Source organism: Ciconia boyciana, chromosome 12 (assembly GCF_034638445.1).
Source record: "Ciconia boyciana chromosome 12, ASM3463844v1, whole genome shotgun sequence".
NCBI lineage: Eukaryota > Metazoa > Chordata > Aves > Ciconiiformes > Ciconiidae > Ciconia > Ciconia boyciana.
In genome coordinates this window covers 23,024,090-23,049,265 of record NC_132945.1, presented here as the reverse complement: position 1 = coordinate 23,049,265, position 25,176 = coordinate 23,024,090, and the positions used below count along the sequence as shown (strand labels likewise).

Sequence of the window (25,176 nt, the reverse complement as noted above, 5' to 3'; positions counted from 1 at the left end):
AATCAGTCACTTTTTTAAAAAGGGCAAATTTATGCAGCCACGTGGAAGAAAAAAGCAAAGTGCAGCCTAAAATTCCTTTTATTTACACTGGGAAATGAAGCATGAGTAAGATGATTAGAACTGTAATTAAACAAGAGAGTCAAATCCACAGATATGCACAACATGCAGAAGGAGGCTCTTGGAGAGACAGCACAGAAGAATCCTAAAGTATTTTTTCCACTTGCAAGCCCTAGGAACATCCCTCCTTAATTTGATCTCTAACAAGAAGCTATCTCCAAAAGCCCTTCTGTTTACCCTTGAATAAAAGCTGGGCCTCAGGAAAAGGTCTAGCTAATCTTCTCACTAAAAAGATACTGCATACATAGTGCATGCATAGATACTGAAATTTGAGCTTCATTACAAATGGGAAAAAACAATTTTCTAAGTATAGCAGGGGAAAACCCCAGAGGAGATTCTGTCTGCAGCCAAGTAAAGCTTGAGTTTGGCTCCAGTCCTGAATTATATCCCTTTCTGTCATTTGCCAAACACCATCTCAGTTCTCCAGATGCTGCTAACATCCTAGTATCATACTGCATTTAAGTACCATCCCTGCTCTCCTTCCCTGTATTATACAGTTCTTGGCATGTTTTAAATAGCTTTCCTAAACCCACATCCGAGTTCACTCTGATAGGTTTCAATAGCTTGCTGAGAGGCAGATAATCCACCCTTTGTCACTGTGGATTGAGTCCTGTCTCAAAAAAAGAACAACTCCATTTCATCAAAGGAAAATAGTTAGGAATGAATTTGCCACTGCTAACAAGCTTGACTGGGTCAGAGCTTTGTGTGCTGCAACAACGAGTTTAAGACCCTGAAACATGTTAGTATTGCAAAGAATATTCTGTTCAGTCCCTCTGCCATACGTATTCTAATGCACTAGATCACTTGTATTTTGTTAGATCATGTCTTAGGTCATGAGGAAGAGTACCCGTCAGATCCTTATAAAGTACCTGCTCTGCTTTGGATCTAATTCAATATAAGCTCTTTTTTTCTATTGTATAAGAGGTCTCAGTACCCCTACCTGTTTCTAGATGTAGCATGACAGCCAGCCAAATGCAGCCCTCAGCTAACCTAGCGCAATGCCAAGGGGAAGACAGCCGTTCCCAGCTCTCGGTCATTGATTCATTCAAGCAGAGCTTTAATCCAACTGGGAGCCCAGTGTGCAATGGAAGCTGTTAAAAAAAAGTTCCAGGAAACAACTTTCCCACTTGACAGCAGGGTGAGGGAGAATAGCTCTGTGTCCTTAGGGAAGCCCAGGATCCTTGATGTTTGAAGACTGACAGGCTTTATTCTTCACAAACAGAGATAGACACATACTGCAAAACATCATCTACAGAGATTTGTTTGAAACTGTAAACACATCTGCTTTGGCCTTGCTCAGAATTCTCTCACAGTCCCATTCCATGAATGTTCATGCAAGTGAGTTCTCAGTAACCCGGCTCTTTGCAACAGTCAGATTTATATCTGTTTTCTCAAGTTCAGGCAGCAAGTAAATTTTACATGAGCATGCCTTGTGATGTTCAGGGAGACTGTTTCTATTCAAGTAGCAACAATGCTACTTAATGATAAGCCTATTAAAAAACAAGAAGTGCAGCTCAAATTGCAAGGCAATAAGCAAGAAGAATCTTGTAGAATAATTTTGAAAAAAACAACGCATCTGAGAAACATCACAACCTGCTCCTAGCTATTCACTAGAAAAGAGAAGAAACTTCACTGTATGAACTATTTGTTATGAAAGTATTCAGTTCAGTTCTGAGAGCAACAAACCAGATGAAACTACGTGTTCATCAGTTAGCTTCCTAAACTCTGCTGGAAGTGGACGTAAGTGTCAGGTGATTTCATCAGAGTTGTTATGATGGCATCTTGTTTTCTTTTCTTTAAAAACATCTAGCCACAGCAACTGCAAAGGAAAAAAAAAAACCCACTCTACTGAACATTTCCTTACCTCATGTCTCCTTAGTGATTTTCCATCTCTGCAAGTGATGCTTTAATTAACTAAAAACCTTCTGACTCTAAGCAGGTTGGAGGTGCTGTCCCACAGCCCCATCACAGCATGGCTAGCAGATTATTAATCTAAAGCAAAGCAACACAACCGGGGAGTCTAAAAATACCAGGGACACCTGAGTTGCTCCATTTGATTGTACTGAATTTAGCGGAGGAGAAGGATGGTCCCTGCATGCAGATTGCTTGGTGCCCGTTTGTAGTCACAACCTCTTCTGTGGTGTAAAACCTTTTGAAGGGGAGATCAGCGGCTAGAATGGATTTTTGAATTACTTTAGCAGTTATCACCTCAGAGGCAGCACATGTCGTGCTAGTCCTGTGACTCCTTCAGTAGTACAAGGGATTAACTAATTGTGTTTTGTCAAGCATATCTCTTGATGTCCTATGACGTGGGAGACATAACTGCAGTACAGCGTCAGCAACCAGGTGTTAGGAACCATTGCACTTCACCCACACACATGGCACTAAGATCATTCCTGTCCAGGGGATGTCAGCAGAAAAAGGTGTAAGAAATGGTACAGATTTTTTCCATGAGGTATTTTCCGAACCTTCAAGGGAAACTCATTACTTGCATAATACTGGGTCTCTTAGCAGAGGCTGTAATTATCATGATGCTACAACTCGTCACATAAGGACCCTGGCAGCACCTCGTAATATCTACACTCACTTTGAAAAATTTCCACTGAAGGGCCCTTTAGAATAAGGACATTTCCAAGGGTTAAAGTTTGCAGGAGCCCATACCCAGTTCTGCTTTCACGCTTCTCAGCAGCCTCATATTCCCTGAATTAAGCTACTTTTAAATCTTTCTTCTCTGGGAAGATATTTCAGCATCTATTTGTGACTGTCAAAATTCTAAAATATGGGCAAAATCTGTGCTCCCTAAGGCTATTTCTTGAGACAGCTATTTCTTGAGTATCATTAAAGTGAGAAAAACAAACTCTGAAGGCCAAATTAATGCCTGGTGTCATTCAACTGACCTTAGCGTCAGTGCACCAGCAATGGACTTGGCCATGCACATACGTTATGCACTCTGCTTACAAAATGACAGAATCCAGCGTCTGGGCAGGACTGTGTGCATACTGACTGGAACTGTTCTTGAATTGTATCTAAACCCACCATCTCAATGTATTTTTGGCACCATTCTCTTTATAACACTTGTAAACGAGGCTCCCTTTTCAATACCCCCTTCGGCACTCATATTCCAGGAGCTTAGCAGTGTGGGTGTCTAGTAATGCCCCCTCCCATCCTTCACTCAGTAAATGGCACAATAGATTGGGTTTTTCTCACGTTTCCCAGACAAAATGTAATTTTCATCCGCATTACACAAGATTTCACTGTTTTGTTGATAGGGGTTTATTGTGGTAGACTTCAGCTGCCTGTTAAACACTTCCTAAATGGTGAGTGATGAATAAATATGAGATTACAGGAATTGCTTGGTGTGGGACACACCATACCTACCATTTAGCTTACCTTTCCCAGCAAACTGAAGATCTTCAAACTGGTCTCCAGATTGCAAAATAATTTTGGAAAGCCACTCTTCTGTCAGTAGAAAGCCTATCAGTAACCTGAGCAATTCGATGTCTGGGGGTAGCACCACTGAAAGCAAGTCTGATGGTGGCCTCCATATGAATGGCAGAATCAATGTCAACGTAAGGAACTCAGAGCAAGATCAAAAGAATTACAGGTTGCTGTAGTACAGGGGGATTTCTGTAATAAATGTGACTTAAAATGACAGAAAAAAATCTGCAGTCTGAAGATCCTGTGAGCTGTACGTAGAAGTTCGGTCAAGGCTGTGACATTGTCTTGGTGGCCTTGTACAAGACACTCACTGCTCTGTGTCAGTTTTCTTCATCCATCAAACGGGGTTTTAACACACTGAGTGCCCCTCGTGATCCAGTGGAGGACGTTCAAGAGCCTCTGTCCAAGGAAAATATTCACTGAAGCCACTCTTCTAATGGGCGCAGGGCTGATCTCTTTGGATGTGCCTACAGAGTACACCAGTGCCAGAAGCAACGTACTAATGTTTGGTGGGGCTCCGGCTCAGGACACATCTGAAGTACCTCGGCAGCAAACGGCACTGCTGTGAGCCGTATGGACGCATCTACAACCAACATTGTAAAGGAGAGGCCTTCAAGAATGCATTTTGCTCAGCTGAGACGTTGCAGCCCTTCAAGGGAACGTGCTGCATTGCAGTGACAGGTCCTTCTTGTTCCACTTCAACACAACTCTGTTGGAAGCAGGAGTTACTGATGACTCCACCTCATATTTTAAAAGTACTTTCCTGGTACCTGGAAAACCCAGCTGTTTCTTTCACTATTCTGCCTCCAGTTTACCACAGCAGCCATGTTATTTCTTATTATGGAGTGAATGCTCTGATGGAGCTAATGCAGTAGAGTTTGATTTTTTTTAAGCTAATGCAGTGGAGTTTGATTTTTTTAAAGCTTTCCAGCTGGTTACAGCTCTGATTAATTGTATGAAACGCAGCTCAACCTTGTCTTAGCAAAGAGTCTGATCAAATTGACTTTTCTAAATATCGTCTTTGAAAACAAGAAAGCAGAACAACACAGAACAAAACAAGCTGGAGGACAGGTGAAATAGCCTGGTTTTAAATCCTATTCCTCATTGATCTGGGTGGTTATAAGGCCCTTTTTTATGATTTCATCCTGCTCCCCAAATACACTCAAAATTTATTTGCTAAGCTCAACTCTGTGGCCTAGTTCTCTGTTAGTTGCTTTCTTTTGATCCCTCCCTTTGCTTCATCTCCTCAGGTTCAGTGAATGCAGATTGCTGGTAGAAGATGCGGACACAGACCTGAAGGGTCCATAAAGGAACAGCAAACCTGCTGCTGCGCCAGGTGAGAGGGAGCGAGTTCTGTGTTGGGCAGCATCTCTCCCCTTTACAGCGTACCTATGATAAAGGTGGGTTAGAATTGCCTTTACTTTCAAATTTCTCACAGATTATTTTGCATTTGCCAGCCTCAGCAGCTCAGTTCTGCTCTGTACTTTGCCCATGGCTCCATCTATTACTTGAGAAAAGCTCCCTGGAAGAAGTTGGCACCCTTTATTCCTTGGGATTCCTGCTCAAAACTGATCTCTGTGGCATAATAATTAGTTTGGAAGTAAGCTGTGAGGGTGATAGTGTCTGGCTGAGAAATGTATCTATTACTCCACGTCTTCCGCTCCTGATCTCAACATGCTTATTTCTTCCCTCATTTTTTATTTCTTGCCTTTTGTGTGTAAACTTCCCTTTAGGAAGAGGAGGAAGAAGTGTTGCTATTATACACGTACATTGCGTGGAGCCCCCTTCAGTGATCCCCACCCAGTTTATTATTAACGTTGTAAACTACCATCATCCTTCTGCAAACCCCAGGAGAAGCTACTGGGGGGGAAAAAAGGACTTTGGATTGATGCGCAGCACAAATGCAAAGCCCTAACTAACGAGAGCTACCCCCACTAATTGTGGTGGAGAAGCCTGTGTGCAGGTGCTGCTGGCACCCGGCAATTACACCACCTGCGTGTCTCATCTTATCTTGAAGTGAAGCAGTGTGTTTTTATATAAGTGGTAGAAATTAATGGAGTTGCTTACTTCTAAGGGCATCCTATAACAGCTGTAAGGACTGCAGCGCTGGCGGATGGGACCTGTGCAGCGTGCCATGGCTAGGGCTCTGTCCGACCCCGTACAGCTTGGGTTTGCCACCAGCTGAAGGAATGTAAGAGTATCCCTGCTATCCCCTTTTTCCTTCTCATGTTATCTCTAATAAACGGTATTTTAATCAACACCTTACAGAGTCCCAGTGGGATCTTTCTTGCTGGGATCCATAACAAATATTTGCACTGGCGCATTCCACTTATATCACCCATTATGTAACAATTAAAAAATGTAAATTCTCAAGCTTGATACAAGGTCATCCTCCTGAAGTAAATTTATCGGCAAATTAACGGTTTAGATTGCAATGAACACCTGGGGAAACTCTGCTGCCCTTGGGCTTTCGAGACATCATGAATATTCATTGCAGAGGCAGCAGCAGGTGAATAGTAATTACAGCAGTTCTTCAGGATCAAGCTTGGGTATCCACGAGAGACAGCATTGTGCTTTGAAATTAAAATATACAGGGAAAACAGATAAAACAGGTATTATTGGTTCTGTAAGTGCCTGTACTAAGTATTAACATGGTCAAATGTGTCTCCAGCCCCCTTTCACAAGTGGAATGCTATTAGCCTGCTACTCATTGAGGGCAACGCCGATGCCAGAGCTGATGGCCTTACACACTGAGGAAAAAAGTGGGGTTTTTTCCTGAAATATTCCCCCGAGAGCTTCATGTATGCCCGCGCCCGGAGGGCAGGGGCCTGGAGGCGGCGGGGCCACAGCAGGAGAGAGAGGCCTCGCTGGGGCCCTCGGGCCGGGCCCTGCTCAGGACTGCGGGGGATGGCGATGCTCGCCACCGCCCTGCAGGACCGGCCCAGGCCCCCACGAGCGAGCGCGGCAGGAGCGCACTCGACCCCGGCGGCGCCCTGCCCTCACCCAAGATGGCGGCTGCGGCGCCGCTGCGCAGGACTCTCGCGAGGTTTGCGGCGGGGCCGGGCGCTGCCCCCTGCAAATGGCGGCGCAGAGGCCGGGGCCGCCGCCATGGAGCACATCACCACGCCGAAGGTAAGAGGCCGCGCCGCCCTGGCAGCCAGCCGCCGTCCCGTCGGGGTCCCCTGGGGGCGGCTAGCTGGGCCGGGCCGGGCTGGGCTGCGCCGCGCCGTTCCGCTCCGCTCGCCGCCCTGCGCCGGGGCCTCCCCGCGGGACGCCTGAGGTGAAGCTCCTCGGGGGGCGGCGGGCCTCGGCCGGGGTTGTTGTCAGGGCTCTGCGTTTTCAAGGGCTTTTTTTGTTTTAAGGTCGTGATTTAATTTCAGTAAAGCAGCTACCTGTGCTTTCCTTTAAGGCGTGTGTATCCGTGAACGTCCCTTGTACTTCTCAAACGGGTCACGGATAAGTCTAGAAAGCTTAAAGCTACTTAACGTGGTGTTTAGGTATGTCTTACTGTATCGCCGTGTTGGAAAGGAAATTTTTAGTAAGGATACTCATCAAAAGGTGTTTTGGGTACAATTCGTGTAAACTTCGTTTATATCAAAGTGCGGAGACCCCCTCCGTCTGAAGAAGTGAATCAAAATGTGCTTTTTCAGTTGCATAAAGTGAAACAGGAGCTCTGGGAATGCTGTGCCCGTGACAGCTAAAACAAATTGTATTTACTTCAGGCAGCTGTCTGTCCAGCCGTTGATTTATTTATTTTGATTTATTTAATACCATGAAGGTCGCTGTACTTTCTTTTGGTTTATTCTCTAAGATATTAGTTTGGGGATGCTCCTTACCCATGTTGCCTACGGTGCTTTGCTGGACCTGCTTGTCTCTAGTGGCCGGAAAAAGAGCAATATTAGATATAATAATTACATGTGCTGAACAGCATGACATACTGGGAAGACATACAGCTGAGACCTCTGCTCCTCAACTTTCTTTGCTGACATTTTCCATTATTCATCTCAGACCAATGACCCTGTAAGGAAGCTTACGTATTCAGTCCCCAGAACTAATTTGTCCTATACTGTTAAACTGTTTGTTTTCCTTGTCCTTCCAATTATTTTTTTTTTCCATTATTTTTGCTTAATGATGAAAGAAAAATTCCATCTGTGTTCATTAAGAAGCAAATAGGCCAGGAGAAAATAAATCAAATAAAGTAAAATACTTTAAAATTAATTTTGTTTATGTCTGTGCTAATGTTTTTTAAAACTGTTTTTATTAATTAGCTTAGTGTGGTTTATGAAATGCGCTTACATGCCTAGGAAGTGTGTTACAAGAAGTAGCTACTATTGCTTTTTTGTAGTGACTGAGCAGTTGGAAGTCAGGCTGGAGAGGGCTGTTTCTTTCACAGCAACACTTTGATTATACTGAACATGGGCAGTCTTTTCTTTTGCAGTTCTTTGTCTTATTATTTCTGCAACCTTGCACAGTAATAAACTGCGATCATCTTGGCTACAAATCCAGGAATCCTGTTACTCACTGGTTCTAAACCTTGGCTATTGGCTTAACCTTTTTGGCTTTAATTGCAGGAGAAATAATTTGAATTTATAGTGTAAAGCTGAGTTAGTGTTGCAGGGGAGACTTTAATTCTTATATTTTTCTGTCTTTCTTCCTGAGTTGTATATTAGCAGTCACACGATTGCGGTTCAACAGGTGCTTAGATATTTCATTGGTCAAAGTTAAATTCATTTTTTCATACTCTTTTTATGTTGCAGGTTGAAAATGTGAAATTACTAGATCGCTATACAAATAGGAAGGCAGCAAATGGGACGTTATACCTGACAGCTACCCACCTTATCTATGTAGATGCTTCTGCTGAAGTCAGAAAAGAAACATGGGTATGTTGTGATATCTGGAGTCTGTTTAAACACAAGTATGAAAATAGCTTTATATCTCATATCCAGAATGAACAAGTTTGTGAATGCCAAAGTTGTAGTGGTCTCTTATAGCATTTTGATACCAAATGCTTGACAAAACCAGCTGTTTTGGAAGGAAATGAACACAACGGTAATGTGACTTGATAGAGGTCACACGCTGAATTAGTGTTAGTTCCAGGAACATAAAAAACTTGTCTAGTTTCCTATCTCAAACTCCATATACTAAGCCACCAAACTTGAATTTACAGCTTTTAGAAGGGCAAAATTAGCACTGAAATTAGCAGCCTTTTTTATTAATTGTAAAGTAAAATGGGAATGACAAAATACATTGCATATGGGAGTGGAGGGAAAGCAAAGTGAACCAGGTAAACCAAGCTGCACATCAGTCTCTAAAACTACTTTATATTATATATCTGTATTTTTCAATCTTGCTCTTAGTTACCTAGCCTTTGGGTGCACAGTCTGGATGTGTTTTATGTTTGTTTGATAAATATCACAAACTTGTTTTCTGCTGCTAGTTAGATGCAGTAAGCATAAATAGCTGATAGTATTGCAAAAACTTAATATCTGCTTGTACCGCTTGCAACCTTATCAGTGGCTTCTGAAGAATGTTGTTTATTTCCTGTTTTTCAGATTCTGCATCACCATATTGCAACTGTAGAAAAATTGCCTCTGACCACGGCTGGGTATCCACTCCTTATTCACTGCAAGAACTTCCATGTGGCCCACTTTGTTATTGGGCAGGAACGTGACTGTCACGAAGTGTATACCTCATTGCTTAAACTTTCACAACCAGGTATTTAGGACGGGAGCCTGTTTTGCAAATTGTTGAAACGCTTTAAGCTGGAAGGCTCGTCTGAGCAATAGAGAAAGCTTTGCCTGCCAGGCTATTGGTTTTGTGGTGTCAGTACAGGAGGGGGAGGATGTGAAATCAGAATCAGTTCCCATCACCAGAGACGATCTGTGTGGGTCGGCTCGGTAAGTAGAGTGCTGCCCTGTGGACCTGGGCGTTTGCTTCCAAACTAAACACAAATCTTTTGTGGCAGTGGGAATGAGGTGGTCTCCCATGAGGAACTTCTGAAGACCCGTGCAAAGCTCATTTGCCCAACTGAGGCTGTATGCGCCATCTCGGGCTTTTTTTCTTGTACCACTCGTGCTGAGTGTCATATCCCATACCCGGCCATTGTCAGTCATTTCTGTGACTTGGCTGCTGGCCGTGTGTAGTTCTGCCCTTTCCAGTTGATCCAGGTGTTCACAGAATTCTGGAATCCCACAAATAATGCTTTAAAGGTTGGCATCTCTCATTTGTTTCCCAGTAGCATGTTTAGACTACTCCTCAGTGCTTGTCATCTTTCAGCTGAAACTCTGTGCTTCACCCTAGCTGCCCTGACTTGGAGTCACTCTTAAAGAGTGTAAGCAAAACATCCTCAAAAGCCTGTGGTCTCTTCTGGCTTAAGCTTTTTAGTCCATCATGGATGAATCTTTAGGCTCCTTGTTCTTCTTGCAGGACAGCATTCCACTGAGTTTCCTACCTGGCTTCTGTCTGGCAGCTTCTGTTTTTGAGGTGCTCCTTCAGTGAACAAGTATTTGGAGTTTGGCGTTATTATAAGGATGCCATTTGTAATTGCATTTTGTAATTATGTCACTAGTCTAAGGGAAGGGAATTGATAGCACCAGTCTGCTTCATGCTGGCCCTGACATAGGACTTGAATAGAAATACTGTAGTAGAAATGTTTTTTGCTGACTTTCGGGGTTTTTTTGATTGATACGAAGGCTTGTGTCTATTCCCAGCATCTCCCTTGTGCTCTGAGCTTTGGAGTTTTCTTAGTTCTGAAGTTCTAATTCTAATGCTGTATCTGGCAAGCTTCTGGTGTTATGCTTTTAAAAGCTGTCACTGTTCTTTCAGTTTTGAGAATTAGAGACTTATGTAGTGTCTTGAAGCGTGGGAGCTGTCACTGCAGGGGATTACATCAGTTTCTTTTGTCTTGTAGTTATTTGTGTAACATGCTGTAGCTCTTTCTTTTGTTCTATTTATGGATTTTAACAGTTCTCTTTTGTTGTTTTAAAATTTCTGTGTATATGCTTCCTTCATCATTTTTTTGGCAGAGCATATAATTTATGATTTGCACATGTATGATTGACAGCTATGGGTTACCTGTCCGGTAACCTGGCTACTTTATCAGACTCTGACAGGTTTCACTCTGTCTCTGGAGTGCTTGCTGCCTTGGGAATCAGCTGAATGAGTTATTGGTTGGATTTGCATTTTATGAAGAGAGGGAAGGAAATTGGGATGGTAGAGATGGAGGGAGGAAGAAATTACCATTTGTCAGACACAGCCTGAAGCTTTTGTTGGGCTGACAGTAATATTCAAGACATCTATCAAGTTTTCCATGCGGCTCAGAACTCCCTGTTGAACGATGAACTTACAGGTGTGCAAGAGCTGTTTTATGAACTCTTCATGGAAAATATATCTTTTAATACATGTTTTCATTTATGGATTAATTCTTATGATATAAATCTCATCTAACATGCCTATTGCAGTGAATTCAGTATGAAATAATTTGTTCAGGAAAAATTGCTAATTTGAAACTTTAATTAATTCTAACAAAATGTTTTAGCGTATCTCCCTGCATGTGGGAACTGAGTGTTGGAAATTCCTGAGGATTTCAGTATGAATTGTTGGCATTAGGTACCACCCCGAATGAAAACCTGTAAATGTGAGGTTGAGAAATGTTAAATATCTATACTCTTCTCTGTAGTACTCTTTTTTTTAGGAGTGAGAATCAGTCTAAGTTTGCTAAGAGTAGTGAAGTACACAAAGTGATAAAAGAAAACTTAAAGCTTCTGATCTTTGAGGAGGCAGAAGCATAAGGAAAATAGCTATTATTAAAATACAGCCAACTATGCAGTACAGTGGCATAGCCCTTTGGCTTCGTCAGTAAATGATTTTCTAGGTCTCCTGATCTTTCTTGACTGAATAATTTTTCTCAGTCCTTGTATCAGTTGTGGTACACCTGCAGCTCGTTGGCTTGCACAGTGCGCTTAGCCAAAAGATGGCCTTTAGGAAGAAATGCTGACCTCTCTGTATGTCTTTGTATCTCTCTAACTAGTTAATTTTTTTCTTTCTTCTTCCCAGTGAAACCCGAAGAACTTTATGCTTTCTCTTATAATCCTAAAATGTCTAAAGAGAACCGGGAGATTGGATGGAAGCTGATTGATTTAAAAGTAGATTACCAGCGTATGGGAATTCCAAACGACTATTGGGAAATAACGGATGTTAATAAAGACTATGAGGTAATTCTTGCCCAAAGTAGCCATTTAGTGCAGTATCTCTTCTTTGTTATTAATGACATGCAGCAGTCCTTCTACTGCTGCATAAGTGATGCCTCTGGGGAGGAATGAGCTCAGTCAGTTGTAATCGAAGCAGCATCGTTCTGATGTGAAGTTGCGGGTAATGATGCCATGGAAGAACGGAACAGAGCTGCAGAGTCACCTTGGTTTGCTTTGATCCCCCTGGCAAAGTACCAGCTACTTGTTTTTCTAGAGAAATGTCAAACCATCTGTTACGAATAAACCTGAAGTACCCTTAGCTGCTTTCAGTATTTCTAAACCCTGTCCCGCCAGGCTGGTGACGGATGTTTAGAAGAGAAATAAATGGCAGCAGTTTGGCTTGGTGGGGAATGAGGCAGGGTGGAAAGAGGCTAGGTAAGGAAGGGAAAAACAGTAACCAAAAACAGAGATTTTTTTTTTTTTTTTTTTTGCTTGGTTGGATCTTCTGCTAAATAAGGGCTCTCGGTCATTTCAGTCCTAACTGGCTGCTGCTGTTATTTTTTTTCTCTTTCTCCCCTGTAAGAGGGGAGAGATCCAGGTTGGATCTAAACAATGTTAAATGAAAGCATTTTTCAGGAAGCTTACTCAAACTCCTGCTTCATATTATTTCCCGTTTTCTTTCTTCTGTTGTTGTGTACAGTCAGACCTTTCTGTTTGAAAGACAAAGCAAACAACTCTGAGGAAGATAGCAGTATATTAAGTCTTGAATCCCTTCCCCCTGCTCTCCGCTCCCTTCCCCCGCTGGTTTTCTGTACTGTTACGCTTTGTGTTGAAGAAATATAAGCCTGTGCTGTCAGAAATGACTGGTAAATTCAAATGACTGTATCTTTGGTTGCCTAAATTGAGATATGACGTGAGAGGTGCTTTTTCCATTAGCTGATTAAGGGCATCTGAATGTGGGCATCTAAAAATCATTAATCACTTTGAAGCTTCACTTGCTAGTATGTAACTCTCAAGTGCCAAGGCTTTATAATTTCCTCACAGTTTCCAGCTTATGTTTTAAAATTGTCAAGCCTCCAGTAAAGCCAGACTTGGAGAATAGCTTATCTGTGAAGTACGTGCTGAAAAGACTGTACTTGTTTGAGGAAAAAGGATAAAGCTGGTCTCTGAGGATGCTACCTGATTGCTGGAAGCTCATTTCAAGTTGAATAAGATTTAGAGGGAACTTTTTAAATATAGTTGTTCTTAATTTATCTTTTTGTGAAAAATCAGAAACTTTCATAAAATTTATAGATTTAAAGAACTTCCTTTTAATATGTATTGTGTACTGTGCAACCCATTTTTTTAGTTTCAGTTGCAAAATTGATTGTTTCCTTCACCACATTGTTTTATTTTGCTCCTATTCCTGTGTTGTTTTTCTAAATGCATCTTAATGGCTTGAAACTTTAGATGTCGACTACATTAGATACACTATGGCAAACAATCTACTGTTGTTTATAAATGCTAGATCATAAGCTAAAGATGAATTTTTCATCAATTTTGAATTGCTGAGTAGTAATATCTGGATTTTTTTCTTTCTTCTCACTTAGGTTTGCAACACATATCCTCCAGAAATAGTGGTGCCTAGAGCTGCTAATAAGGCAGTGGTGATCGGAAGTTCAAGGTTCAGAAGCAGAGGGCGGATTCCGGTGCTTTCTTACTTATATAAAGAAAACAATGTTAGTTGTTCACTGTCTGCTGTCTTTGTGGGGAGTAAGGTTCCCCTTCTTGTCCAGTCCTCTTTTAGTGAAAGGAAAGAATGAGGTCATTATTAGAGCATATTAGCTTCACATTTGAGAACTGTGCTGCTCTTAACGGCTTTAATATTGGTTTGTTCTGAGTCACAGAATAAGCTAAAGACAAACACTTGGGATGCATCCAGAGCTGTGCAAAAAGCACAAACTTTCCAAGCTTCCTGTCTGGAAGCTTTTTATCAGCTTTCAGGAATGCCTTGTTGGCATTGGGGTTTTTTTAATCTACTGTTTAGCTATGTAGAGTAATGTTTTAACAAGATACATGTTAACTCAGCTAGATTTTCTTAGTATTGAAGAGGAGCCACCCTGAAATAAATCCCCACTAGCTCAGAATAAGTGAAGGTTTCAGTTTTTTTTCTTTTTCCACTGAAGACCAGAATGTAAATTTTTAACTTTGCTGTCTCAGCAATGTTTTAGATGCAGATGTTAGGAAAATGCTGTCACAGTCAGATTGTTGTTTTCCTGAGGAAGCGTGCCTTGACCTGGGCAACTGCATGGAGTTTTACTGGCAACTATTGAAATTTCCCTAAAGCATACTCAGTGCAGTTCTGAGTGTGGAATGGTAACGACTGATAAGCAAAGTGGTGGAAAAGAATGGTTTGGACAATACAAACCAAGTAGAAAACATGAGAAATGCTAACATTTGGGATACTGATCGTCAGGCAGAGCATAGTGGGTTTGACACCATAGCAATGAAGTTTGCAGCAGGGCTCCTTAGCCTCACTACTTTCTTAAGATTCCCAAACTTCCAGCTTTGAGAAATGTTCCGGTAGTATTTCTCTATGTCCATATACGTAGCAGTTTTTCAGTGGAACAGAGAATAGGACACTTAAAACCGACAAATTAGTGTTCTTTGGGGCAATGCAGTAGAGGTGATCTGAAAGCAGAAACATGTGCGCTGTTGTGTGTTGCAGGCTGCCATATGTCGTTGTAGCCAGCCTCTCGCCGGGTTCAGTGCACGCTGTCTGGAGGATGAGCAAATGCTGCAGGCGATCAGAGAAGCCAACCCTGGGAGCCCCTTCATGTATGTTGTAGACACAAGGCCAAAGGTATCTTCATGGGGTTTGTGGCTACTTTTAAAGCTTGCGTCTGAATTAGTGATGCTGTTTCCAGTTCATTCTTTCACAACTTTGCTAATTCTTTCGTATGCTGCATTAGGTTAAATTATGTCAGCCCCGAATCAGGAATTCGGTATCAGGCTCCTGGTTCAGTGCCTTAATGTGACGAACGCTTGTGCGTAATAAAACTGCAATGTTAAGTGCTGTTAAGAATGCTTGCACTCCTGGAGTATTCTGGGTTGAGATTTGTGTTAAGGATGCCCTGAAGCAACTGGCAGTCTTGAAGCTGGCTGAGGCAGTGAAGCATTTTCCCGCAGAGAGCTAGGTCCTTTATGTGTTGAGTTGGAGAGAAGCCTTAGGATTCAGTTCCACGAGGCTGAAGTGCTTTTATCAGCAGGCCTGGGAACTTCTTCCTGGGGCTGTGTGGAGTCTGATAACAGTTGAGGAAACCAATTCCTCCATTTTTTTGCCTTTGTAAAAATAACACAAATGCCTTCATGATGTGCAGCTTGGTGCTTAATACGTTTCAGCTCTTCTAGTCCATAGCCACTATTTGGGGCTAGAACTTTGTTGCTGAGGTGTTTATGTAAGAGGATATTGAAGAAACATTTGCAAAATGAAATGTCTAATGACTGTCGTCTTGAGGAACTGAATTTAGAAACAATTCAAATGATTGTCTTGTAGGTATATTGGTTGTGAGTGTCGGTATAAACAAATTAGAACACAAGGATTTTCATAGTACACAATTATTTAAACACAAAGATTTAAAAGTGCTCTGATTATTTTAAAATTGAGCTTTCTGAGAACCTGCTTCACTGTTCGGATATTGCAGTTATTTTATAGATACTACAGATTTAGTTAAACTATGGCAAGGGCAAGAAGGGAAAAAGTCTCTTTGGGAAAACAGGGAATGTTTCACCTGTTGTTCCAAGATGTATTTTGACTTTTTGTAGTATGACATTTCCTGGACATAACCTATTCTGTAATTATATGTATGTTTATAGCAATCACTGCATGTTCTTTTGGTACAGACAGCTTCCAGTATTGTAGATGTTCCACTGAAATCTATCATTGATGGCAATTTTGTTCTGAAGTATTTGGTGAAGAAGGGAGAATTTATAATTGGTCACATTTCTCCTTCTAACGCAACATGTCTTACTCTGAGCGGTAGAACTGAAGCACTAGGGTTATTTAATTGTTCTAAAGATGTATATACCATATCTGACTCTTCCTCCTCTCCTCTCTGTGGAGGCAAATCAGTCCTCTTCCCAAATTACTGTGTGTGGGGTTGAGCTGCTCTTTTTTTGGTCGCTCCTAAAGATTTCCTGGAAGCTCTTGAACTGTTTTGGGTAATTGTTAGAGCAACTGGCTTCTTTTCTACTTCTTTTCTGCAGTTCCAGTTGGTTGCTGTATTCTTTCTGCTCAACTTTAATATTTCTATGTTTCCCTCAGGTGGCTTTATTTCATCTGTGCATGTATGTCTGTGAAAAGCTTTGGAATTCTCTTACTATTTCTATACCACCATGTATGTATGTTCCTCGTAAAAATGACTTTCCTAGTTTTACTTTCGTATGCTTCTGTCTGAATCTTTTTACGTAGCTTCACAATTAAGGCAGACTCAATGCCTCTCTTTACCTGTTTTGATGACAGCAGTAGTCTGAAATTGGGCACGGTTTTGATACTGCCTACCCTAAGGAATTCTGTCCAGGGTCTTAATGAGTCTCTGCATATGACTAATGGACTGGAGACCCTGGCATAATTTTAGTGAAACAGTGGAAGTAATGTCTGGGAGGTGGGGAAGTATGTCTGAGTAACAACTTTGTTCAGTATATTTTCTGGCAGATTTTAAAAAAAGAAGGACTTGCAAAACAGACTCATTTATTGCTGTGTCTTGTTTGTTGTAATTTTCTCTTTCTTTTCTACCCTATTCCTGTTCCCTTGAATTTGACAGTTAAATGCCATGGCCAACCGAGCTGCTGGGAAGGGTTACGAGAATGAAGATAATTATGATAACATTCGCTTTAAATTTATTGGCATAGAAAACATCCATGTGATGCGGAACAGCTTGCAGAAACTCCTGGAAGGTAGGTACAGTCCGTGCAAGTGGCTGGTCTTCATTACCCTTGGCTACTTTTGGACAGAATCTTTTGTTGAATATATAAATCCTATGTGCAGAAGTGCATGTGGACTTGGTGTTGTGATGGAAGCAGATAAGCGAAGTCAATATCTTACTTTGTTTGCTGTATTGAAGTGGCTGAAAGTATTGGTGGTGTTAAAATGCTTTCCTGCTAGACATTTTATTTATTATTGTGCTTAGTTTTATAGCAGTTCAAAAATAGCAACTAATACTAACAACATTCCTTAATTGTGCTAGTTACAAATTTCTTAAATTTCTTCAAAGCGAATTTCTTAAATGTGCTAAATTAAAAGAAGGCGGCTAGAGAAATATTATATTTTACCATTAAGATAGTCTCATGGTTACTTTGTGAGCTATTGAAAGAAAACTAACATAGGTTGTTGAGGAAATACTTTCCTGGGGTTTGCTATGTTTAGTTTGGGGTATTTCAGTGTTAAACAGTATTTATGATTTGAAGTAAGATTTTTGGCATGATCTTCCAAAGCCTTTAATCTCATACGTACATACTTCTTATTTTTCATTTATTTCTGATTTCTTTAACTGAACTTGTTTTTAATACATTAAAATGTATTAAATTAAAGTTTTAATGCATTAAAATATATTAAAATGCAGAGTAGCTCAGGTAATTAAGCTACTCTGAGATTGCGATCTTACGGAAAAATGCGAAGCAGGGCAGAAGAAATACTGACCTGAGCCACTTAGATCAAGAGAGGTGGATCAGGCGCATGTTTTCACTAATGTAGTTTTGGTGAAGTTCCATTAAAGGTGATGGCATAGCTTGGATCAAACCAGCATACTCTGCTGGTTGGTGGTTTCCAGCACTATCACCATCCTTGCGCTGACAAAGGCTGCGGAATGGAGCAGAGTAGGTGCTGGAAATCATTCTGCTTGGTATGTAAAATGTAATAGAAGTGCTGTCATTCAAAATATGAGTTTAATATTTTAGTAACCAGCATAATGGTCATCTTGCTTCAAAATAGTTGAATAATTGATGCTACCAATTACCTGGTAGGTAGGTAGCACTGCAGGATCCGTAGTGACCTTGGAGAAAAATGAGGCTATTTACACGACCGAGAGATTGTTCTGATCACAAGTATAAGTCCTCAATTGCCTGTTCCTGGCAGATTTATTTTGTGGTGGAAGAAGAGGCAGAATAAATACTTGTTTACTCCCATATTCTTCTTCGACAGTGATTAAAATCTCTCTCGCTGGTGCTTACGGACTATTGAACTGTATTACTATAAGTATTTTCTATGCTGGGTTTCAATATAGCATCTGAGTTGCCTTCAAGGTTAGACATGTTATTTCTTTCTCTAAATTGGAACTCTCCTTTCTTCAAATCTTTGTGATGGTGACTGCATGTTAGTGGTCATTAGATGTGTGTGCAATGGTGATTTATAGTGAAGTAACGGGTCACTAAACACTTTCTTTGTTGGAAAAAACTCAGCTGAAAAAATGAATTACCATTTAAAAAAGAGGAGGATATTTTCCGATCCTCAAGTTCTCTCATAGCTAAAAATTTCTGGTTTGTGTATTTAAGTATGCAACCAGTAGTTTCTGTGTCCTTTAGACAGGATATCACTGCTGACACTTAAAGTGTGAAAATCATAGAATTGTTAGGTTGGAAAAGACCTTTAAGATCATCAGTTCCAACTGTTAACATAGCACTGCCCAGCCCACCACTACACCCTGTCCCTAAGCACCACATCCACACGGCTTTTAAATACCTCCAGGGATGGTGACTCCACCACTTCCCTGGGCAGCCTGTTCCAGTGCTGGACAACCCTTTCGGTGAAGAAATTTTTCCTAATACCCAACCTAAACCTCCCCTGGTGCAACTTGAGGCCATTTCCCCTTGTCCTATGGCTTGTTACTTGGGAGAAGAGACCAACCCCACCTCACTACAACCTCCTTTCAGGTAGTTGTAGAGAGCAATAAGGTCTCCCCTGAGCCTCCACTGCTCCAGTTCCCTCAGCCACTCCTCATCAGCCTTGTGCTCCAGATCCTTCACCACCTTCGTTGCCCTTCTCTGGACACACTCCAGCCCCTCAATGCCTCTCTTGTAGTGAGGGGCCCTAAACTGAACACAGGATTCGAGGTGCGGCCTCACCAGTGCCGAGTACAGGGGGACGATCACTGCCCTAGTCCTAGCCACACTATTTCTGATACAAGCCAGGATGCTGTAGGCTTTCTTGGCCACCTGGGCACGTTGCTGGCTGTCAGCCAGCACCCCCAGTTCCTTTTCCGCCGGGCAGCTTTCCAGCCACTCTTCCCCAAGCCTGTAGCATTGCATGGGGTTGTTGTGACCTGAGTGCAGGACCTTGCACTGAGCCTTGTTGAACCTCACGTAATTGGCCGTGGCCCATTGATCCAGGCTGTTAGCTTTTAGGATCTACCCAGCTCTGTTGCTGTGAAGCGATAATGAGAAAGTGGGAAAAAGAAAGAGTGTCAGCTAATTCCTTTGTTTTTGTTCTTAGTGTGTGAAACGAAGTCCCCCTCAATGAGTGATTTCCTCACTGGGCTGGAGAACTCAGGTTGGTTACGGCACATTAAGGCTGTGATGGATGCAGGTGTCTTTCTTGCCAAGGTAAAACTACCCCAACCTGCAGGTGAATTAAAAAATATGTACTTGTCTGTTACGGACTGCTTCAAGGCTGTGAAGTTGTCTCTGGAGAGAAGGTGGGAAACATTGCTGTTCAGGTTGGCCTCAGCTCTCAAAAATAAGCCTGCAGTTGGAGAACATCAAGTGGGTTATCCAGCTGGTGCTCTCCTAGACACTTCCTATGACTAAATGAAACGCAGTAGGGGTTGAGACATTGTCCTGTTCACTGTATTGTAAAAAGCAGTTATCTGGGCTTTATTAGAACTCATTTGAAACAAATAAAATCACAGAATGTGAATAAATGACCTTTATAAATGCCTCTACATAATGCATATTTGGTAGTGCAAACAACTCATAACCTTGTGCTCATTAGTTATTGAACTGCTCTGCTTTAAATGAGGGATTGTTTAGACCAGTTTATTTTCTCCTGGTTCTATGTGATGTGGGGACTGCTAATTTTGATTATTCAATGCAGTCCTCCTTTCTGCAGAGCTTGTGGCTTTGCAGGTCAGGCAAAAGGAGAAAAGTCACTAAGGCACGTGGCTCTTCAGTAATAATAAAGGGCACGCAGGCAACATGTGGCAAGAGTAGTGACCTGTAAATGTTGTCTTTTCTCTCTTAAAATTTTCCCTTGTAGCAGGCAAGAAGCTATTTTGTGTTTCTCTTCTGCCACTGGTACGAAGGGAAGAAGGTGATCCATATGGGAGGAAGTTGGGATGAGCTCTTCCAATTTTTTCTTGAGGAGTTCCTAGTCCCCGTGTGTCCAATTATTATTCTTTACTCATCCACCAAATTTTTCCTCAGAGGAGGGGACTGAGAATTCTTGGCCTTTCAGAAGACTGAGCATTTTGAGATCAGAGGGTCTTTGTTTCTTGACAGTCTGTGGTGCTGACAAGGCATGCTACAGCATTTTATTCTAGTTGTCTTTTCCTGTGGGTTGATGGCTACATGCCCAGATATGGTGCATTTCCATGGTCCAGATGAGAAATGACAAATTTTCCTCTTGGGTTTTAGGGCAGTCAGGTAAATGCAGATGAAGGGGTAGTATTTAATTACAGTAACCAGCCCAGAAAGCTGCTAAACTGTTCTGTCTGGTCTCTCCTTCACAGGCTGTGAAAGATGAAAAAGCTAGCGTGTTAGTCCACTGCTCTGATGGGTGGGATCGCACAGCGCAGGTCTGCTCCTTGGCTAGCCTCCTCTTAGATCCATTTTATAGGACTTTTAAAGGCTTCATGGTAAGAGCACGAATGTTGGAATTTCAAAACTAAGAAGTGCTTCCTGAATTTGAAATGTAAACAGGCCCCAATTCAATGTTTTAGGCTGTTTCCAGGAACAAACAGTAGGTGACCTATATAAAACCAGCTTTGATTCTATAAACAAGCTTTAATTGCTCTGAACACCATGGGCACAAAATGCAGCAGTTCATTTACAGTTCCCAAATCTCTGTTTCCTTGAATGTCCACATGAGAGCCACTAATGAGACATTTCAGCAAGAGATGAGTGAGCTAAGGATGCAACTCTGGGAGCAATCCACAAAAAAGTGGTGAAGCAGCTTGTCATTTAAGACTGTTACAGTGAATGGTCTCTTACCTGCTAGGATTTAAAATTGGGTGAACTCACTCTTGCGCACAGGGCAGCGTATAACCTGTATATCACACAAAATCTGTGCATCATTTAAGACCTTTTTAAAAGCCATTACACATGAATTTGGCAGTTTGCTTCTACTGCGGGCTTTTCCTTATTCGAAGCCATCACTGCATAAATATAGTGCAATCTGTGATGTTATCTTTCCATTCATCTCCTTTTGCTAAATACCTGACAGACAGGCTGCTGCTCTTTCTCAGAAGAGTTCCTTAAAAGAAACCCTGAAATCAGAACAATGCAAATTTTGCCTCCTCCAGTGTGTTGCACTGCTAGGACTGTTCCCTTGCATTCCATGCTATTTTTATTATTACTGGTTTTGCTTCTGGATTATACTGGAATCTTTTAACAGGTAAAATTACACCAGAGTGTGAAACATCTGCCTGGCCTTTGGCTGTGCTCTGGGCAATTCTGTGTGAACTAAGAAACATGATTTTGATTAGGAACAGGAGCAGTAACTAAACCAGACAAATGCTTGCCTGTCCTCTGAGAAAATGGTTTACATGCACAAATCCTATGACAGTCGTTATTCCTAAGTCAATGCAACAGAAGTGTAAAGAATGGAAAAATTTGAAAAGCAATATAACTTAAGTTTTCGAAGAACCCTGTTGTGAATGTCTGCCTTCTGTTCTTCAAGTCTCTGGATGATGATATCAGGAATTGATCTTTAAATATGATCCAGCAAGGCAAGTAATAATGCATTCAGCATCAGTCATTTGGTTCCTTATGAGACGTGTGTAAGGAAAATACTGCTTCCTTGCTGTTTTCTCGTATATAGCACAGGCATTCTATTTAAAAGAGGAATAGCCATATAGTTCTTCTGATTTCATCCTGAGCTCCTCAATATGCAGCTGTACTTCTTGTATTCCTATTTATTTGTTAAACTTTTGTTGAATTCCAGTTGCTGATTTATTTTGGTGAATATCATGATACTCTTTTCTGAATTAAACAGTACACAGTGTAATATTAAGCCGTTAATTCTTTTAGCTCAGTGTGTTTATATATTACTGTTTTAACAACATAGAAACTCCCTCAAAATAGTACTAGACTTACTTGAAATAACTTTTGATTCCAAATGTGACATTGTACTGGTGACTGTGGATAATCTATAAATCACTATTACTATTTTCATTGACTTCTCTGGATATACTCATAAGAGTAGGGTCAGCAGGGAGCGTTGGTTTTAAGCATGTTAGAGTTTAATATCAAAGGCTTCACTTTGCTTTTTCTAAAGAAAGTAAAGCTCTTTTTTTAACCTCTGTTTTGAAACTGAAGGTTCTAATAGAAAAGGAGTGGATTGCAATGGGCCACAAGTTCTCACACAGGTAAGAAGAGCGTGTTATCTTGGGTGTAGTGACTGGGTGAAGGCTTGGCTGTGAAACCAATACAGTGTTTTCAGGTTCATGTACTCCCATGAAAAATTTAAATGAAGATACAGGACAGAGGAGAGAAGATTTGGAAAATACTGGAGTTGGTGACATAAAGCCAGTATCTGCTAGGGTTGTTATTTCATCAGTGCTTTTTTTTATTACTTTACAAAATCATACAGTATTGAACAAATTATTTGAATGCTGAGTGTTTTCCTACCTGTAAAATCCCATTTGTGTTATATGAGGAGTGCTAATGTTCTGGCAAGACATTTTAATTCTTCTGCAGTCATGTCCTGGATGAAAATCTCAGCTCATGTTTTTCAGGGCTTTTACCAAGTTCTAACCATAAACTTGAGCCCAATATAGTGCTAAAAACCAATTTGACCTGCATTCTCTAGGCACATTAAAAATGCTGTCATTCCTGTAATTAATAGCCTGCATCTAGTAGGGGTGTTACCTTGAATTACTACTTGTTATATTTGCCATATGGAAATTAGAAGCTGGGATGGTGCAAAAGAATACAAGGAGGGAAGGGACCGGTCTATTCAGGGATACTAGCTTGTTAAAAATTGAAGCTTTGTTCTCGATGTGAAACTGATTCCTGTTTTTAATTATAAAACAAATCTGTTTCCTTAAAGCATATCTGGGGAACATAAGCAATATGCACACCCTTATACTGGTATATAAGAAGCAGCAGCCAAAGATAAACTGCTGTTTGGTCATTATTGGCCAACTCAATGTTGTGTGGTCATTGTTTCTGCTTCTTGAGGGACTCTTTTCACCTTTCTTGCTTTAAGACCAAAAAACCCCCCCCAAACTTCTATTCTTCTATTACAGGGGATTGTTCCAAATAGGAGAACTTGTCAATGGATACAAAAAGTATTTGAGACATGAATTTCAGCATCAACTGAGAATATGAACTTTTATTCCAGTAGTCAGAATCATTCCTCTCGTAGTGGTGGCCGGTGCCTTACACTTCTGGGGGAAATCAGTCCTTCTTCATGCTGCTGCTTAGGGTATTGTGGTTGGAATCGCAGAACCAGGAACTGGGATTTGAGCAGCCAAATCTCTTTCATAAGAAATCGTATTTCATTTTTCCACTTAAGTTTGTGGATGCCTTGTTCCTTTCTGTGGATTTCCAGGGTATATCCCTTCCTAGAAAAGGTGGATTCTGCCCCAAGTTTTTTCTGTTAAGAAAGAACTGTCATTACAGTACAATAGAGTGTTGGCTGCTTTCCAAAAATGCTGTCATTCTTTTTCTGGTTGTTTTTTCTTTTGTGATGGATTGTAATGAACACCAATAGATCCCTGGCTAGATTTTTGCAGAAACTAGTAGGGTTTTTCTGAACTTCATCTAAAGCTGTAAAAAATATTTTTTTATTGTTGTTTTGGGGTTTTCTTTGTCTGAGTATTTTATTTTCTTCCTGAGTAATTGCCTACCAGGATTTCATTCTTGATGTCCATGTGGAGCAAAAGCAGGTTGTTCTGTCTGTTGCTGCCCGTTGTGGCTATGCCTGCACTGTAAAACACTCTCACATCCATAGAAGATCATAGAGGACACTTTTTTTCACCCCCCGCTGTTTCTTATTGTTCCTGGCAGACAGACAGAATCCCACCAATGTCAACTTTTTTCTCCAATTAAGGGCTAGCATTAGTTTATTATATTCGATCAATAGATGTTGCCTTTTTTCCCTTCTGCTAACATCATAGCATAGGCTCAAGGATTCCTATTTCACAAATATTTCTTGTGATGCTTGCAAGTGTGTTATGTAGGCTCTTCCATTGCTAATTTTACTTGAGAGAAAGGGTCATTGCACAATTCTCGTTACTCATACCAGCTACCCCTGGAGAACAAGTAATGCTGAGGGTGGCACGACTTAACGTACAGTTGCTGTAAGATAAACCATGTGGGTTTTTTTCTGACTGCAGAATAATTTCTTATTCTTCACTACTGTGAGGAAAACTTTCCAGTTGTTTAATGGCAAGGGGGTTCTTTTTTTTTGTTGGGTTACACAGGATTTAACCCTGTTTTGTTTGCATCTCTCTAGGTGTGGCCATCTGGATGGTGACCCCAAAGAAGTATCCCCTGTCTTCACTCAGTTCGTTGAATGTGTCTGGCAGCTCATGCAGCAGTTCCCGTGCACATTTGAGTTTAATGAGCGTTTTCTTCTTGAAATCCATGACCATGTCTACTCCTGCCAGTTTGGCAACTTCCTTGGGACCTGTTATAAGGAGCGTGAGGATCTGAAGTGAGTTGGCATTTTATAGAGCCAACAGTCTAGAAGTCACTTTGAATGTCAAAAAAAGGGCAGGTTGTGTGTGTTTGTGTTTGTTTTAATGTGATTGTAGATTGGTTAAGGGTAACATTGTCTTGATAGATGCTTGTGTTCTACAGTGTGGAAAAAAAAAATTATAGATTAATTATATCCCCAAAGTCAGATGTTTTAATCTGGACCACAGTAATAACTTGCAGATACCCCTTTTGGACTGGATAGTGTCCATTTTAAATTATTATATATTCCTCAGTGATGTATCTTGTGTTTATGAAATTAATCAGATACTGTGTAAAAATAATTCTTAGCTCCCTTAATCTAATTCCACGCAGAACAGCTGGTGTTATTAATCCAATTAACTTGATTCTTTTTTTTTAGTGATTAGATGTTATTTGTAATTGACAGAATCTTTGAGAAGACCCATTCTCTGTGGCCTTTCCTCTTACAGAAGAAACAGGAATTGAGAAATCCTTTGTACAGAGGATTTACAGCTTACAAAGAGCTTCAACCAAACACGCTACCTTTCAGTTTCCAGTAAGTTGCTTATTTAAGAAAGGG

The 25,176-nt window shown here is 41.1% G+C and overlaps 1 protein-coding gene and 1 long non-coding RNA gene across 13 annotated transcripts in view; both read left to right on the top strand.

The window, feature by feature from the left end:
• The window catches only part of LOC140658547 (uncharacterized), a 57,928-nt gene extending 52,119 nt beyond the window's left edge, over positions 1-5,809 (top strand). For 2 of the 3 annotated variants that reach the window (XR_012044762.1, XR_012044761.1), the window contains 2 exons: positions 4,806-4,955; positions 5,630-5,809. This is a non-coding gene — a long non-coding RNA (uncharacterized lncRNA). The remainder of the gene's footprint in view (positions 1-4,805; positions 4,956-5,629) is intronic. The other variant, XR_012044763.1, reaches the window with a different exon arrangement.
• A 760-nt stretch (positions 5,810-6,569) lies between these two features.
• LOC140658318 (phosphatidylinositol-3,5-bisphosphate 3-phosphatase MTMR8) overlaps positions 6,570-25,176 on the top strand; it is a 34,551-nt gene continuing 15,944 nt past the window's right edge. For 9 of the 10 annotated variants that reach the window (XR_012044694.1, XR_012044692.1, XR_012044693.1 and 6 more), the window contains exons 1-12: positions 6,570-6,687; positions 8,313-8,435; positions 9,108-9,270; positions 11,611-11,768; positions 13,334-13,462; positions 14,452-14,586; positions 16,547-16,679; positions 19,210-19,319; positions 20,444-20,569; positions 22,251-22,300; positions 24,394-24,594; positions 25,024-25,152. Coding sequence is in view for 4 of the 10 variants with exons in the window: in XM_072876548.1 (XP_072732649.1) it covers positions 6,664-6,687; positions 8,313-8,435; positions 9,108-9,270; positions 11,611-11,768; positions 13,334-13,462; positions 14,452-14,586; positions 16,547-16,679; positions 19,210-19,319; positions 20,444-20,569; positions 22,251-22,300; positions 24,394-24,594; positions 25,024-25,152 (1,481 nt within the window). In the remaining 6 variants the exon portion in view is untranslated. Of the gene's footprint in view, positions 6,688-8,312; positions 8,436-9,107; positions 9,271-11,610; positions 11,769-13,333; positions 13,463-14,451; positions 14,587-16,546; positions 16,680-19,209; positions 19,320-20,443; positions 20,570-22,250; positions 22,301-24,393; positions 24,595-24,996; positions 25,153-25,176 lie in introns of those variants that run through there. The other variant, XM_072876550.1, reaches the window with a different exon arrangement.